The sequence below is a fragment of the Pinus tabuliformis genome, chromosome 7, assembly GCF_031772625.1.
Source record: "Pinus tabuliformis cultivar Carrire ecotype Pingquan chromosome 7, CPIR1, whole genome shotgun sequence".
In the NCBI taxonomy this organism is placed as follows: Eukaryota; Viridiplantae; Streptophyta; class Pinopsida; order Pinales; family Pinaceae; genus Pinus; species Pinus tabuliformis.
This window is the reverse complement of record NC_142293.1, coordinates 312,191,986-312,208,735: the sequence shown is the minus strand read 5'-3', so window position 1 is coordinate 312,208,735 and position 16,750 is coordinate 312,191,986. Positions and strand designations below refer to the sequence as shown.

At 38.2% G+C, this 16,750-nt stretch overlaps 1 protein-coding gene across 1 annotated transcript; it reads right to left on the bottom strand.

The window, feature by feature from the left end:
• Positions 1-6,480: 6,480 nt before the first annotated feature.
• LOC149247118 (dicarboxylate transporter 1, chloroplastic-like) lies at positions 6,481-11,593 on the bottom strand. The gene is made up of 3 exons (XM_089458132.1): positions 10,245-11,593; positions 7,745-7,966; positions 6,481-7,642 (listed from the first exon to the last, which is right to left on the bottom strand). Exons 1-3 carry the CDS (start codon positions 11,451-11,453, stop codon positions 7,280-7,282), a joined length of 1,794 nt encoding a protein of 597 aa, XP_089314258.1. The 5' UTR covers positions 11,454-11,593; the 3' UTR covers positions 6,481-7,279.
• Between the last annotated feature and the right edge of the window lie 5,157 nt (positions 11,594-16,750).

The following is a 16,750-nucleotide window of genomic DNA, read 5'->3' as shown; positions in this document are numbered from 1 at the left end:
CCTTAACACCCTTCGTAGCTCCCTAAGATCTGTAAAAAACCCACTTGACCCCAAGGATATGAAAGGTGTTTATGTTATTCCATGTTCTTGTGGAACCCCCTATGTTGGTGAAACTAGGCGCTCTATTAATCAGAAGATTCATAAGCACACAACCGACATCAAGCATGGGAGGACCCAGTCTTCAGCTTTGGTAGAACACACAGAGAAGACTAAGCATCACATATGCATTGAGGAGGCCCGAGTTATTGCTAGGATTACTCATTTTCATCACTGTAATTTTAGGGAGGCCATTGAAATTGAAAGGAGGTCGAGTAATCTTAACAGGGATGATGGCTGGAAAATTAGTAGCTGTTGGATACCTACTCTTTACCCAGGGTGGATCTCAGCTTAGTACCCAAGGTGGATCTCCATCCCCACAGGGTCGAGGCCATTCCAAGTGTTGAATCCGCATGTTCTGTGGTCCCTCTCCTGTTAGACTCGGCCGAATTCCCTTCGTTGTCCTCACTCTCCCCTCTCAACCCTTCATCTCCATTTAGCGTTGACCGATCTCCCTCCTTCCATTTTGCCCTTATTGATTGGTCTTATGTCCCATCGAGCCCCTTGGTTTACAACGTGGGCTTAGTCCATGCATACCCTCATCCATTGGTGTACTGTCTTGTCAATCCTCCTTGCATGTGGATTCCTATGGTATTCGGTCTATTGGTAGAAACCATGGTAATCCTCCAAATAATTCGGTTCCTAATACTAACAATTATAAGAATTTACTTAATTTAGGAATGGATAGAATTGTCTATAGTGACAGTAATAATATTAATAATAATATATTGCAAGATATGGATTTTGATAATATTGATAATGTAAATAATAATAATGAAAAATATAATAATAATAATAATAATGAAAAATATAATAATAATAATAATAATGAAAAATATAACAATGTTAATAATAATAACAACATTATTAATAATAATAATATTAATAGTGGTGGTGGTGGTGGTAATAATAATAATAATAATCTTTCTCATAGTAATAAGGTAGTCAATCTTTCAAGTTTTTCCTTTCCCCCTGTAGTCTATAGTCTTCTTGAAAAGGGATTAAATTTTTCCCTTGCTCCTTGAAAAATCCATGTGGAAGATATTATGTGTGACGTCTAGTTTGGGATTAGGGACTTACCTGATAATATTAAGGACACAATACGGCAAGATTGTGTTGTCGTCCTCAAGAAAGTGAAACCCCTTAGGAACAGTATTAGCAAGGATGAATTTGACGCCCTCAAATCCTTGAACTAGAATAAAGACATCGTTGTTATTAAAGCCGACAAAGGTGGGGTTGCAGTTATCCTTGACAAGGAGGATTATCGCAGGAAGATGTTGGATCATTTGCGTAACCGCGGAAGCTATAAAAAACTAAATAAGAATCCCATGAAAAGGATCTCGAGGACAGTCGCTCTAGCTATAAAGTCTAGTAGCACTGTGGACACATTTTGCCACAAACTTATTGAGAGTAGCCGAATCACTCTGAGGATCTATGGGCTTTCAATGATCCACAAGGAAGGGGCCCCCCTGAGACCCATTGTCAACACCATAGGAGGGCCAACCTACCTCCTAGCCAAATACCTATCCTTGAAACTTAAACCCCTTGTTGGCCTTACAGCATCATTCGTCAAAGACTCTTCTTCGTTTGTCAATGAGTTAAGGGGCACAAAGTTTGATAATGGGGACAATCTTGTTAGTTTTGATGTAGTCTCCCTTTACACTAACATTCCTTTTAAGGAGGCCATTGAGGTCATCAATCACCTCACTGATCTCGATACTGTTAAATTAGTAGAGATTTGTCTTACTTCTATTTTTTTTTGCTTTGAAAGGGAATTCTATGAACAAACATGTGGAGTTTCCATGGGCTCCACCATGTCCCCGATTGTTGCTAATCTTTTTGTGGAAGGCTTTGAATCTGAGGCTTCGGCCTCAGCGTGATTCCAACCCAAGCTATGGAAAAGATTTGTAGATGACACTTGTGTCATCTGGCCTCATGGCCAAGAAAAGTTAAATCAATCTTTCCAGCGTCTCAACAATCAATTTTATCTCCATAAAGTTTACTATGGAGTAGGAAGTTGACGTTGACGGGTGCCTGCCTTTTCTTGATGTTCTCATTTCGAAGAAGGATGATGGTTCTTTCTCCCACCAGGTGTTTAGGAAGAAAACTCATACTGAGCAGTATCTTCATGCCAAGTCTCATCATTTCCCTACTCAAAAGTTTGGTGTTCTCAACACGCTAGCTACTCGTGCGCTGAGAATCTCTGATGAAAACCACCTTTATAAAGAGAAATCCCATCTCCTTAATGTTTTTGTTAATAATGGGTATAGTAGACACCAAGGTATTAAAGCTTTCCTTAAAGCTAGAAAGGGTCCCAAGGTTTAAAAAGACCCTAAAGGTCGAATCTCAAAGGTGCATCTCCCTTTCATCCAAAGAACCACTGACAAGATTGCGAGAATCCTAAGGAAGCATAATATTCCCTCAACCTTTAGATCCCTTAACAACATTTGTAGCTCCCTAAAAGCTCTGTAAAAGACCCAGTTGACCCCAACGATATGAAAGGTGTTATGTTCTTCCATGTTCTTGTGGGAACCCCTACATTGATGAAATTGGGCGCTCTATTAGTCATAGGATTCATGAGCACGCAACGGACATCAAGCATGGGAGGACTTGGTCTTCAACTTTGGCAAAACACGCGAAGAAGACTAAGCATCACATATGCATTGAGGAGACTCAAGTTATTGCTAGGACTGTTCTTTTTCATTACCATAAGTTTAGAGAGACCATTGAAATTGAAAGGAGGCCAAGTCATCTTAAAAGGGATGATGGTTGGCAAATTAGTATTTGTTGGATCCCTGCCCTCTCCTCTTAGCCCATTCCGCCCCCCTCGTTTTTTGCCCTTCTTCACTCCCTTTTTTCTACTCTTTTCTTTTCTTGTTTTAATTTTAGTTTCAATTTTATTCCCTCAACTTATGAATTGTTTGAATTTCCTCTTTGTTCCCTTTTCTATTTATTTATTGTTTTTTTTCTTTTTTTTATTGAATTGGTATTTATCGCCTTTAATTTATTATTATTATTATTATTCCTAATTTATCTCATCCTATTTCCAATAATAGTATTAATATAGGCATATATATATTTTTTATTTAGTTTTAAATTAAAAAGATGATATGATTTTTCCCTTAATAATTATTTATTGGGTTTAATTCTTTCATTTAGGTATATAAATTTTACTAATATATAATTCTAGTTTTTATTTAATTAAACATGATATATATAAATAAATATGTTTATATATAAACATAGATAGGAAAAAAAAAAAAATATATATATATATATATATATAGTTAATTATAAGCATATATATAATAAACAAATTAACTAATTAATTATTTAAATTTCTCCTAGCTCTTGGTCCCATGAAATGTGGTCGTTTCTTTTAGTCAAAAGTAGCCATTGCTTTCTAGCCGGTGGTCGTTTCTTTTAGTCAAAAGTAGCCATTGCTTTCTATCCATTGGAATGATTGGTCTCTCTATTTAACTTTTTGTTATGATTGGATTTTTCATCTTGTCCTCACAATGAACCACACTCGCTGGGTCGAAACACATTGACAAATGAATTTTGATGTGATTATCGCCAAAAACATGTCTCAAAAACTTAATATGCATCACAAAAGCCTTAATTCAATAATGTTAGTTTATGTAGCTCGGACAATTGTTCTAGTCTCGGATGGTGTCCATGAGATTAAGGAACACATTTTCTCCAATACGTAGAAAAAGTTTTCAAGGAAAGTTCCTTGATTAGTAGTAATTAGCCAGTTTACTAATTTTCCTAAGTTTAACTTAAGGAAATGACTTAATTAATCAAAATTAATTGAGGTAAATCGATTTTTTTTTGAAAGAGAGGCCAATTTTCCAGTGGTGCAAGTTACTCCAGAGAGGAGTGTGAATTGCTCCAGAGACAACGAATTGTGAGAGCAAGGAGAAAGATTTCCAAGGTGATCGATTTGCACAAGAAAGTCGAATTTTCCAATTGAGATCGAATTTTAGTGGAGGCCGAATTCATTTTCTCAACAATGCAAGTTTGCTAGAGAAAGGCATGAGCCAAGGACACACATGTGACCAATTTAGGAGCCAGAGGGAAGCCGAATTGATTAGAGACCAAATTGCTTCCAAGAGGGTAGATCGACTTGCAAAAGTGACAGGATTAATTTCCAGATGTTTGCTAATTTACGACAAACAATTGTAATTTCTCCATCACAGATTTTGCTGAGGAAATAATAAAATAACTCATCTGCAAAACAAGTTTTCCTCACACTAGGGTTTTTCCAAAGACAAATTATCCAAAAAAAGATTGGTGTGCATGCAATAATTTTCTTAGTTCCTAGGGTTCATTTATTTTTCTGTGAAGTTGCAATAGTATTTTATTCAGTACTTGCAGCGGAAGACAAATAATCAAGTGATAAGTGAATAATAACCAATTAACTGCACTAGTCTTAATTTCATAAAACTAGTACTTCCTATTTATCTAGAACATTCACCTTCACCTTACCATCAAATTTGAAAATTAACCCCTCGGTATTTTATAACTTTATTAATATCGATCGAACTTATTATATATTATGAATCACAAATTAATTCATAAAAAACAACCTCGAAACAATGATCTCTTTATGATTTGCATCTCGCAAATTGACAGAGTGAAGATTCACTCAAAACGATTTTTGATATTTACTTTAAAAAGTCCAAAACATTGTTAGAGAAAAGTTAAAACAAATAAAAATAAAAAGCATCAAATCGGAGCAAAGCTCAAGGTTGAAAACTCTACCAAACAAATTTCATTATGGGCCAATATGCAAAACATTCAAATGCAAAATGTCATGGGATTTAGTTTCACTACTTAACCTATTGTCTGATAACATTAACTCTGGTAAATGTTGGCATAATACTATTTGTGGGCTTCTAGAGTTATGTACTTGAAAACATTGATGTCTTCTTCATTGCCATATCTAAAATCAAACTGGCATTCCTTTTGTTGAGAATTTCGTTACAGGTTAATAACAGAAACTCTTGTCAAACAACTGGCTTACATGCTCAGATCCTAACTAGAACAAAGAAGCAAAATGTTTCATCGAACATGGATGTGCAGTGTTGAGCATTTCACCGAACATGGATTTGCAGTGGAAAAAATATTGATCTTAGAACTGAGACAAGTGGAATCTTATAGTTTTCTTTTGAAGAAGTGTGCAATTTCATTCTGGAAATTACAGCAGAGTTTTCTAACCTTTGAAATTTAGCGTGTTCCCCGAAAGGGTGGGGAAAAAGGCAAAACAGCAAGCCCTCGTTGATTTTTATCTGCAAACTTGTTCCATTGAAGCAAACAAGACTCGTCAATCCAAGCAAAAATTCATGACGTTTGTTCAGCTTCTAGGGGGCAGATGGTCAAATACTGCATACGGGAAGTAATGAATTGGAGTGGAAGCAAACAGACCCGAAAGTGGAAGTCTTCTGTCAAAAGAACGGCTATTAGTCCATGCTGAAACTGACGAACAAAAAAAATCTAAAAAGGGTTAGTAATTACCAACAAGTGTTCAAATGACAAATAGAGCAATGTTGCGAACATCGGCATCGGGATAAAAACGGCAAGGGTCCAGAAAACCAAAAAATAGATCGTAAAAATCGGGAAAATATCGGCAAAAATTGGTAAAACATCAACAAAATCAAGATACCATCAAAATATTGGTAAAAATCAGCAAACATCGGCTAAGCCAAAAAATCGTGATTTCGAGATAAAATCGGGATGTTATCGAGATGTTCGCAACACTGAAATAGTGTTGCGAAAGATAGTATCAAGTTGTATCGAGGGAGAGGGGATGATTTCCAGAGTCCATGCAGACCTTCCAAGCCAAAGGTAGAAGGTGAGTGCTTATGGAATTACATTTATCCCCGCCACAGGCAGAAGTTGAGTGCTTGTGGAATTACATTTATCCCCGCCACAGGCAGAAGTTGAGTGCTTGTGGAATTATATTTATCCCCGCCACAGGCAAAGTTGAGTGCTTGTGGAATTACATTATCCGTTCAGCTTCCCCAACTCCAACTAAAGTCATAAAGAAGAAATAAACATGCATAGATCTGTCTCCAAATCAGAAGTCCAGCACTTTGTCAAAATGTACAGAAGCACAGACACTCACTCAGGGTAAACACCGGCTGATTCTGAAAGAAGCGGAACGATCAAAACCAACAGAACTACAGAAACTAAGAACTAACAAAGAATCCAAAGATAATCCAGCAAATTATTAAGAGAAACTATATACGCTATGAAAATTGGCCTGCACAACAGTACTTGTAGAATAAAAAATATAAAAAGTCCATTGCACAATTACTGCAATTCGCGACTCCATCAAGGTCAAGCTAAAATAATGCAACTTGATCTTTGCAAGATAGATGAAGTAAAGATTTAGCAAACAGAAACGTTTGCTCGTGATAGCATTATCATTTGCACATTTATAATCTATTGTTCTTCTGTAAAAGAACTCTCAAAAGAGATTTCCTACTCTGATAATCTGCAAGTGTAAATATTACCATCTTCCTTAGCCAGTTTAGCACAAACATATAGTAGTTGATCTACAGCCTTAGCAGGAGCAAGGACCACAGTAAACACTATATTATATCCCAAAAGAATGAATTGCTGGTTAGAAAATCAACATTATTACAATTACCCTGGCCCGGACCCATTATTGATATCAGATGGAGAAACACAAGATTGACTCTCAGTCAAGAACTGAAAATTGGGACCAAACTCAGATATTTTGACATGTTCAAGATTTCCTAAAACTTGTACTTCTAGATTATTTGCTTTTCAGCACAAGCTCGTTGTTTCAAAAAATTACCATAAGCCCAAGAATTTCCTATTCTGACAATCTGCATGTGTAAATATTACCATCGTCCTTAGCAAGTTTAGCACAAATATATAGTAGTTGATCTACAGCCTTATCAGGAGCAAGGACCACAGTAAACACTATATTATATCCCAAAAGAATGAATTGCTGGTTAGAAAATCAACATTATCACAATTACCCTGGCCCGGACCCATTATTGATATCAGATGGAGAAACACAAGATTGACTCTCAGTCAAGAACTGAAAATTGGGACCAAACTCAGATATTTTGACATGTTCAAGATTTCCTAAAACTTGTACTTCTATATTATTTGCTTTTCAGCACAAGCTCGTTGTTTCAACAAATTACCATAAGCCCAAGAATTTCCACCACACTCCTCCAACTCCAAGCCAAATAACGATGTTCACTACAGAGATGAGGAGGCCATAACCCCACCATTCACCCAAAGGCACATAGTTAGCACCATAAAACACAGGTGCCGATCCAATACCATAATGTGTAAGGCCTCCCATAAGATTTGAAAAGAAGGAAAGAACCATTGCCCCCAAGAGAGGTGGGGTTCCTAAAGCACTTGCAACAGATAAAAAGGCAGTGAACATTGCCCCAATATGAGCTGCACCACTTGCAAAGAAGTAGTGAGAATAAAAGTACAGCAATACCAATATTCCAAAAGAAAGCTGCCATGACAGACCGAGTCCACCTACAACCTGCAATACGATCAACTAACTGTTAGATGTCAACACACACTAGATGAAGGAAAGAGAACAAAGGCCGTTATAAAACAACACGGCATGCATAAATAGACGTACCTTCACAACAGTCTGGCTAAACCATGAAATAAGACCATACTTGTTGAGATAACCTGCCATTGCAATTAGTGCAGCAAACCACGTAAGGGTGTCCCAAGCTACCGATTCAGCCAGGCACTCCTTCCATGTCACAACACCTGTGCAGAGAAGGACAGACAAACCAAGGATTGCTGCAGTGACGGCATCCACCTTCAACATTCCCCCAAATATCCAAAGGCCCACCTGCCCACAACAACATCTTCGTAACATGTTATCACCTTGAAGACTTTGAATGGATATTAGTTCTGCAAGATTTCACTTTGTAATGTAAGAGCAAGTGAAGACAAAATTGAGGCAAAAGATTGTTGCGTGCTTAACAGATATATCTTCGAAGACTGATCCAACAGCCATACGCTTAAAAATAGTAGAATAATGACTTCTTTAATCAGTAGTCTCCAGGGACCCAACTGTTGTAAAATAACAAACTAGACATTCTGAAACTAGTAGGGCAGACATAATTCAGAGTTTATAATCTCCCAGAAACTTTCAGATTCCAAAAGTGCGTCTAATTGCACGAGAAGAAGTAAGACGCATTTTATAACCAGGATGGAAGAGATGGTATCACGTCATTGAGTTCTGTAATGTAAAACAAAACCCTTTTAAGGACACAGAGTTGTAAAATAACAAACTAGACATTCTGAAACTAGTAGGGCAGACATAATTCAGAGTTTATAATCTCCCAGCAACTTTGAGATTCCAAAAGTGCCTCTAATTGCACCAGGAGAAGTAAGACACACTCTATAACCAGGATGGAAGAGATGTTATCACGTCATTGAGGACTGTAATGTAAAACAAAACTCTTTTAAGCACACAGAGATTCGCACCTCAGTCTTTTTATTCTGATCCTTCAAGAGACCTGATTTTAAGGTGCATCTATGCTAGTTAATAGGAAGTTTTGATGTACCTCCAAAACAGAAATTTGGTTTCCTTTGATAAGCATTTTTTCATTTGATGCGGAGCTATATGCCAAAGCATGGAAGGTCTTGGATGAGTGGGATGTAAGGGAATAGCAGAGGTGCTAGCTTCCCTCTCACCCACACAGCACCTACCCCAAACCATGATGGGGTTTCAACAGCACGAAGAGAATGACATGCTGATGGCGGGGTAGAGAGAGGACCCTATGGTGAGGTTGAGGGATGAACCCAAGTGTCTTAAGGAAATGCAAAGTTTCGCGTCGTGGTGCAGGAAATGGCAGTTGCAGCCTGCGGTAGACTCTTGTTGGTTCCCAGCCCTGTCCACTCATGCTGGTCCCTAGCGCTGCTAGTGGGAGGGGTCCTCATGGCAGGTGAAGAAGGCTTTCAGGGGCCTGTGACATGCTACTATCCGGGTTGTGATGCCTGTTTTCCCCACTCCAACACTCTGCATGACTGCAGCTGTACTCTAGGTTATTGACTGTTGGAAGTTTTGCTTTTCTCTTTCAGGTGCAGCTGCCCAATGCAGCGCAGTGGGTAAATGTTTAATGCTTTTTCCAGCAATCAAGCCTATGGGAGCTCTATGATCCCCAGCATAAATCTGTAGTGGTTTAGACGGATTGGGTGTTTTTCTGGTGGCAGGCTCTGATTTTAAAAGAATTGAATGGCACCAACAGGACATTGGTTCAGTAGCAATATTAACAAAGTCAAGCCATCTCCCAGAGATATATTCTCACTGTGATCTGCCCCATGGGTACGGGCATATGGCATGTGTTTCATAGGGAAGAGCCAAGATACAAGTCCTCGGCATCCTATTCCTCAGGCCTGCACCTAATCTGAAGGAAGTTTCCATTTCGGCAAGAAAGAAAAAAACAATTTATGACTGGATCGATTTATATTTTATTGAATAATAATAATTTTATTTTATGGTCATGGTCATCGAAAAATATTAGTGGATTTGACTATTAAAATGGAAAAATCTTAATGGATTTCACCATTAAAATTTATAAAAGCGTTTATACTCCTTTCTCCTTTATTTGTCCTTTAGATTCTAATTAGAAAATATGAACAAATTCTACTTCCTCTACATTTGAAATTTTTTGTGAACTCTGAGAAAAAATAAATATTTTTAATCAATTTCAAAATAAAATAAAAAATAAAATAAAATAAAAAAATAAAAAACTTCACAACATCCATTTTCACAACAGTATTAAGCTATCCACCAAGAATCCATTCTAGTTATGGTCTGCCCTACGTGTCTGCGATCTGTTTCTAAGCGATAAGGCTGCCTGTTACCCCCAAAAAGTGCTTTAAGGAAGCATGTTTCTTGAAACAAAGGAATGGCAATTATTGTGATGTAAATTTTTTCCAAACTCTGTCAATTTCTGGTATGTGCTTTCTGATTTGACCAAACTTTCATACATATGACAATTTAAGTCATTTATCTTTGCTCTTAATTTCCTCTGACACCTCGATATAAAATAAAAAATTGAATTGAAACAATTGAATGAGAAGTTAATTGGTTATTTTATCAGGGCTGTTGGATTTACCGTGCCCAGCAGCGTAGCGCTCATGATGATCTCGTTCTGTGTCATTGGCCCCATTTTCTCCAGCTTCTCCTTGGCGAGCTTCGGCGCATCGGGGCTGCTCTTGACAGAGGGAGGGTAGATCAAATAAAGAAGAAGCGGGACAACGATCAGAGACACCAGACCAGGCACCAGCGCTGCGACCGCCCAATCCGTCCACCCGATGGTCTTCCCGATGGCCCCCGCGGCAAGATTCACGCTTAGGGGATTAGCCGCCATGGCCGTCAAGAACATGGCAGAGGAAATCACGGACGTCTGGAAGCAGGTGAGCATGAGCCACGATCCTAACCGTCGCTCCGTCCCGTCGCCGACGTTGCTTCCGCAGGCCACGCAGAGAGACTTCACAAGCGGCAAAAAGATGCCTCCAGCTCGGGCAGAGACAGAGGGGATCGCTGGGGCGAGGAGCGCCTCGCTGAACACCAGGCTGTACCCTAACCCCAGCGACGAGCTCCCGAACAGAGCCACGAACTGGTAGGCAATGCGGTTGCCGAGCCCCGTTTTGATGAAGCCACGGGCGAAGAAGAAGGCGAGTGCGATGAGCCACGGTATCTGGTCCCCGAAGGCCGAGAAGGCCGCTGCGAAGGTCAGGGTGTTGGTGACCACCGTGGCGCCGAGGCCCATCAGGGCCACGGCCCCCAAAGGCAGCGGCTGCGTTATGATCCCCACAATGGTGGCTAAAAATATAGCCAGCAGCTGCCACGCGTTCTTCTCCACTCCCGCCGGCGCCCGCACCAACCACAAGATGACGCCCGTGGCGATCGACGCCGCCAGGGGTTTCAGCGCCGCACCCTGCCATGGCTGCGCTGGCGGTGCTGGCGGTGTTGGCGGCGCAGGTGTCACGGCCGCTGAGGAGGCGCGTGGGCTCGCAACCGGCAGCGCTTTACGGCGGCGCCGTAAGCCATCTAACGGAGCGAATAATGGCCGTTTCTGCTCCTGGATTTGTTGCTGCCTCCCCCACCACGACGAGACCAGGGAGCTCCTGCCGGCGGCGGCATGAGGTCGCGAGATCGAGTCCCGGCACAAGAAAGGCCTAGCGGGGGCTGCTGCTAGTGCGATCGAAGACAGTGGCGGCGATCGGTGGTGGTGGTGGTTGCGTTGGACGGTAGAGATGTGGGGAGCCCGGATTCCGACGGGGGAAGACGCTGCGAGCGCCGCTGAAGCCATTGCTGACATTTTCTGGCCTTTTGAAGCCTCACATTACCTTCAGATTCCACTTTACGTATATGAATCTCGGTGGTCACTGTTGCTCTGGGTACCGGGAATCCCGATTCCAAACCCTTGGGTTTTCCTGACCTCAATTTTCATTTTTAATAAAAAATGAAAGAATATATATATATATCCCTCCACATGTGGTTCTGCTGGTCCAGACAAAGGAGAATCTCTAAAAGATCGTGCTGCATGTTTATTAGGTTCGTTGCAGGCGCCGAAAAATTAGTTTAACAGATGTTTCAAAGTTGTAATTTTTCATCTTGTCAAAGAAGTTTCGCTTTCACCCCCATGGTCGCAACTACTCTTTTTCATATTGCCAAAGAAGTTTCGCTTTCACTCAATGGTCACAAATACTCTTCATGGATGTGAGGTTTTGGGGATTTAAGTCTTTAGGTATATTGGGCAGTTTGTCTTATAATGAGTTTTTCTACACATTTTTTAATAAAGTAAAATTTTAGCAAAGTAATTTTACCAGTTTTGTTTGTTTTCTAAGGTTACACTTTGTTACAAAAAGAGGAGATAACACCAGTTGCACATGGTCAAGGAAGACATAATCTATGTTGTTTTAAGAAACAGGGTTATTAGACTGCCACCTTGCTCACCAATCTTATCTAGGAAAACTCAACTTAGAAGTAGAATTCCTTCAATCATATGTCTAAACCCACCACCATTGTGTGCCCTTGAATCACAAAATCCTCTTATTCTAGCTATACAACACTCTCTCAAACTCACCCCAAACACAAATATGTATTAGCAAGAACCTCGAGGAGTTGCTCTTCAAAAGAAGAAGAGAAAGCTTTTGGGCATGAAAATTTGGCAATTGCATATGATGGACAAACCTATAAAGTATATCAAACATGAATTCATCACACACCGCAGCCATGTTCCCACCTACTTCCAGAATTTTGAGATGAGGTGGTTGATTGATTTGCCACATTGAATGTAGCATGTGTGAATAGGTTTTGGCACATACACCTAGAGCTTGAGCTCGATGTTTCTTAACATTAGGTTTAGCACACCATGTGTTTGACATGCATGGAATAATGCTTAAACAAATTGTCTTATGATTGGAGAGGATGATTAACATAATACCCCATTTTTCAACATTTAAACTTCTCATTGGCATATATGGTTAGGGAACTAGAAACCTTGATAATCCATTTTTGTCCCTAAAGGAGCGACACTCAACATTTGATTGCGTCATTAATTGATTTATTAACTTGCCAACTATATGTTATAAGAAGCAATTATGTGTTCTAAGCACATGAAATAACCCTACTTTCTCAAACTTTACCAACTTTTTTTTTTATTCTATGAATATTCTTATTAAGACAATATTGTTTTTGTCAGAGTTTTTTACATAAATTTTATGACCAATTCTAAGTCTCCATGTCTTTCATCCACAGTCCTCAAACTTTGGAATAAAGCAAGAGCTTCACCTTGATTATTTGCAACCATTCCCAATTCTCATGTGGAGTCATCCTCATTTCCACCATGATTAACAATGATACATCCCACTCCTACCACCCTTGATTCATCATTGTTATTTAAAAATTACACCAATTGAAATAATTTATTGATAGTTCATAAGGGGGCAGAATTACACTAGCATGTTTCCTTACATTTAAGAAAAATGAGTGTTTAATTTTCTTTTTGTAAATATGAACAAAACTTTTATTGATAGCTAGAAGTAGTACATACATTGTTAGTGCAAGAGCTTATCCAAAACATTAACATACTTGGCTCTTAAGAATTACATCATACTGAGATCATATAAGTGAAAACCAGTTGTCAAAAATTGAACATAGTTGACCTAAGGTGACCACTTGAAAATAGCATTCTAAGAAAGGACACCTTTGACTAAAATGTAGTAGAGACTTGACATACAACTTATCCATAGGAGAATTGTTTATATAACAACTACAACCAAAGACATAACAATGAGCATGAAATTGGAACTATAGAGCAAATAAAGACTATATAGAAGTGTATGCTGAAATTAAACATTGTAGACTGCAAATTCCTTTCTGTGTGATCACTACCAAATTGTGAGAAGACCAATCTAGTCGAGAATGATGATTAGCAAACTAGGAGAGGGCGAAGCTTGAGAGTTGTTCAGAAGCATTTTAGAGTTCGTCAGAATAACATTGAGAGGCACAACATTGATGATTGTTTCCTCATCATTTTGAGCATTAGAGTCAATGTCTGAATCAAAAACTATAAAATGTTCCACACGAGTTAGTATGACGACAATATAATCAAGGTTGTATCTGATATCCCGCATTATGTGTTTTATCTCCTCCTGGCCTGCAAAGAGCTTGTAGTTGTCCACTTGATTGTCCTGTATCACCATGTTTAGTAGTGTCTCCATTTGGCAATGATGAGTGATGGAGTGTAAAAAATGAATTATTCTTCTTTTGAATTTATCTGGATCTGGTACCCATTTCACAATATTTCCAGATATCTCTGAGTCAGAGAAGTATTTACGGTCTTTGAATTCCTTTGCTTCCAAATTGAGGATTTCTTTCCTGACTTCAAGGGGGGCAGCATCAAAAAAATTAGCTATTGATTCCCACCCAAAAATTCGTTTGTGCCTTGAGGAGGACATAGCTAGTGCACCGCCCTATCGAACTGGTAATCTTCGTCGAGGAACCATGACGTACCTGCAATCCAAACACTTGCCAACAAAAACAACAAGACAAACAACTTCCCAATTGTGGTACCAACAAGAGATTATACTTACTCGAATGCGAAGAAATAGACTAGGTGTTCAACTGGAAGGTAGAACACAATAGTAAGGAAGATATAATTGGAATTCCTAAGAACCCCGATGAGATAAATATATAACACTTGTGAATGTTTTGGGATACAAACAAGGGAGAAGACTCAGTGTGGGTTCATAACAGATAGAAAAAGAGTCAGAATACCACACTCCACAAACAAGATATGGACAATTAAACGAAACTTCAGATGGTTCAGATACTTACAAAGAGGCCTGTGATAGGACCATCAAAAGTTCGAAGGATGGCCTAGTCCTGGTATTATGCAGGAACACCACAAAAAACATTGAGGAAAGACCCAATTCACTGAAACTATACTGAGAGAAACTCTATGATGGGAGAAGTTACAATTGAGAGACAGTGAAGGATGAACAATATGGATATTGAAATCCTAAGCATGAGAAACTATAACAGTCGTGTGGCTTCTTCCCTTAAGTTGGGAGGACAACTCCTGTGGCGAATAAAGTAGCTCTCTTGTATCGAGCAGAGAAATATAATTCCGCCACCATACTAGCATTTGAAACCTTATATAAGGCATTGTGTGTATGGAGAACTTGGTACGATAAAAAGAGAGTAATTCATAAAACTTGCACAACCTTGTCCAAATATCTCGACGAATCCTAAATTTAACAAATTCAAGACAATACCACATGATGAACTCATAAATAAACATAAACAAGTATTTTATTAATCAAAAATAATTTTATATCTCACTCCAGCATGGAAAAAATACTTTTCATTTAAACCATATAAAAAAATAGAATTTTCTTTATAATTCACTGAAAGTATTTACAAGTTTTTTGACCATAGTATTAAATTATAATTATAATTTTATATATAGAATGAGACATTACCGAAAATTTATATTTGAAACATAAATTAAAGATAGATAAATAAATGTTATTTTCATACTCAAAGATACCCGTGCATGAGGTATAAGTGCTTTAAGTTATCATTTTCACATAGTTTAACGTTGCCTTCAATATTGTCTCTATGGATTTTTAAGTTGTGACATTTTTTATTAAAAGGGTTAGGCCGATGAGCACCTTTTAAACGGGTAACCATATGTGTATCTATCTTTGCATTAAAGGCATTTATGCAACATAGAGGTAATGAGATTTGCTTTCATTACCATTCCAAAGTGATAATGGGATTTTCTTACTATGCCAAAGTTTGGTTTAAAGTTTATGTTGATAAATTGCCTTTACACTATTTTTCCAATAAATGAGTTAGGGCTTTTAAAAAAAATATCTTATGTTTTTTTATGGCACTGTTTTATTGGAATATTATTTTTGTCATTTAGTTTCAAATTCACAAGGATATCATAGCTTGTTATAGTAACGCTGGAAGGATAGGCATTTTGTTGGAGTCAAAGATCCCGGGTCTAGTTATGGGTGGTTTTTAGATGTCTCTATCTTAGGTTGAATTATGAGTTTCTAGTATATCTAACTTGTGGGCTATTGGATATACTCTTGGTGTTATAATGGCAGCTACAGGGTTTGATCCCATGCCTTGCCTAGATTACTCCAACGAGTTACTGATTCACCATGGTTTAAAAAAAATGTTATGGCTTCTTCTTTTTCGTAAGATTGGCAAGACCTTTTTCATTCATTTTCTTAAAAAATGACAGGTTACAACCAGAATTCAAGTGGTTAGGTGGCCACAACCTACCTAGAGGGAAACCAGATATGTTGGCCGCCTAACTCCATTATAGGTCATCCAAAAAAAAAGTTTAAGACTGTCTAGCAAAGATATATATGTCTAAGTAACTTTAATCATTCTAAATTCTAAATAACTAAAACTAGAAAGCATAGTCTACAAAATCTTCATGTGACAAAGTTAAAAACCAAAAACTAATTCAAACATGCTACTAGTCATCAGAAGAATCCACTAGAGCTAGATTCTTCGCGCTCAAACCTGGTAGTTTTATCTTTGGGAGGCATGAAATATGTCCCTCAATGCGACTGAGGCGGCCATTTTGTTGATGGAGCTGGAACTGAACCAATTGAAATTCCTTATGAATATATGAAAGTCCCTACCTTAAATATCTATGATATATCAGTCACAATGTGGTTTATAGTTGTTATGGCTTTTGAAAATGAGGTAAATAGGGTATTTTTTTCTATGTGATTTACGGACCCTGGAGATTGGTGACAGCTACGTCCAAAGAATATTTGTACTAGGCAAATCCACACAAAAGGATAACTTCCTACTAGCTCAACCACAGAGCCTAACCCCGAGAGTGTCAAGAGAATTGAATATATGACCTCTCAATAACAAAGATGTTTTAATGATGGAGACTCAATCAATTAAGCTAATCCTCAAAGCTAAAATAAATAAGATATTTAAGACGAAAAATTTAGCTTTTGTTTTAATGAAATCTTTAAAATAAAACATTTAAAATTAAATCTTTAGATGTTATTTTGATTTTTGAAATAAAGCATTTAAGATGAGATTTAAAAAAAAAATATTAAGATCTTC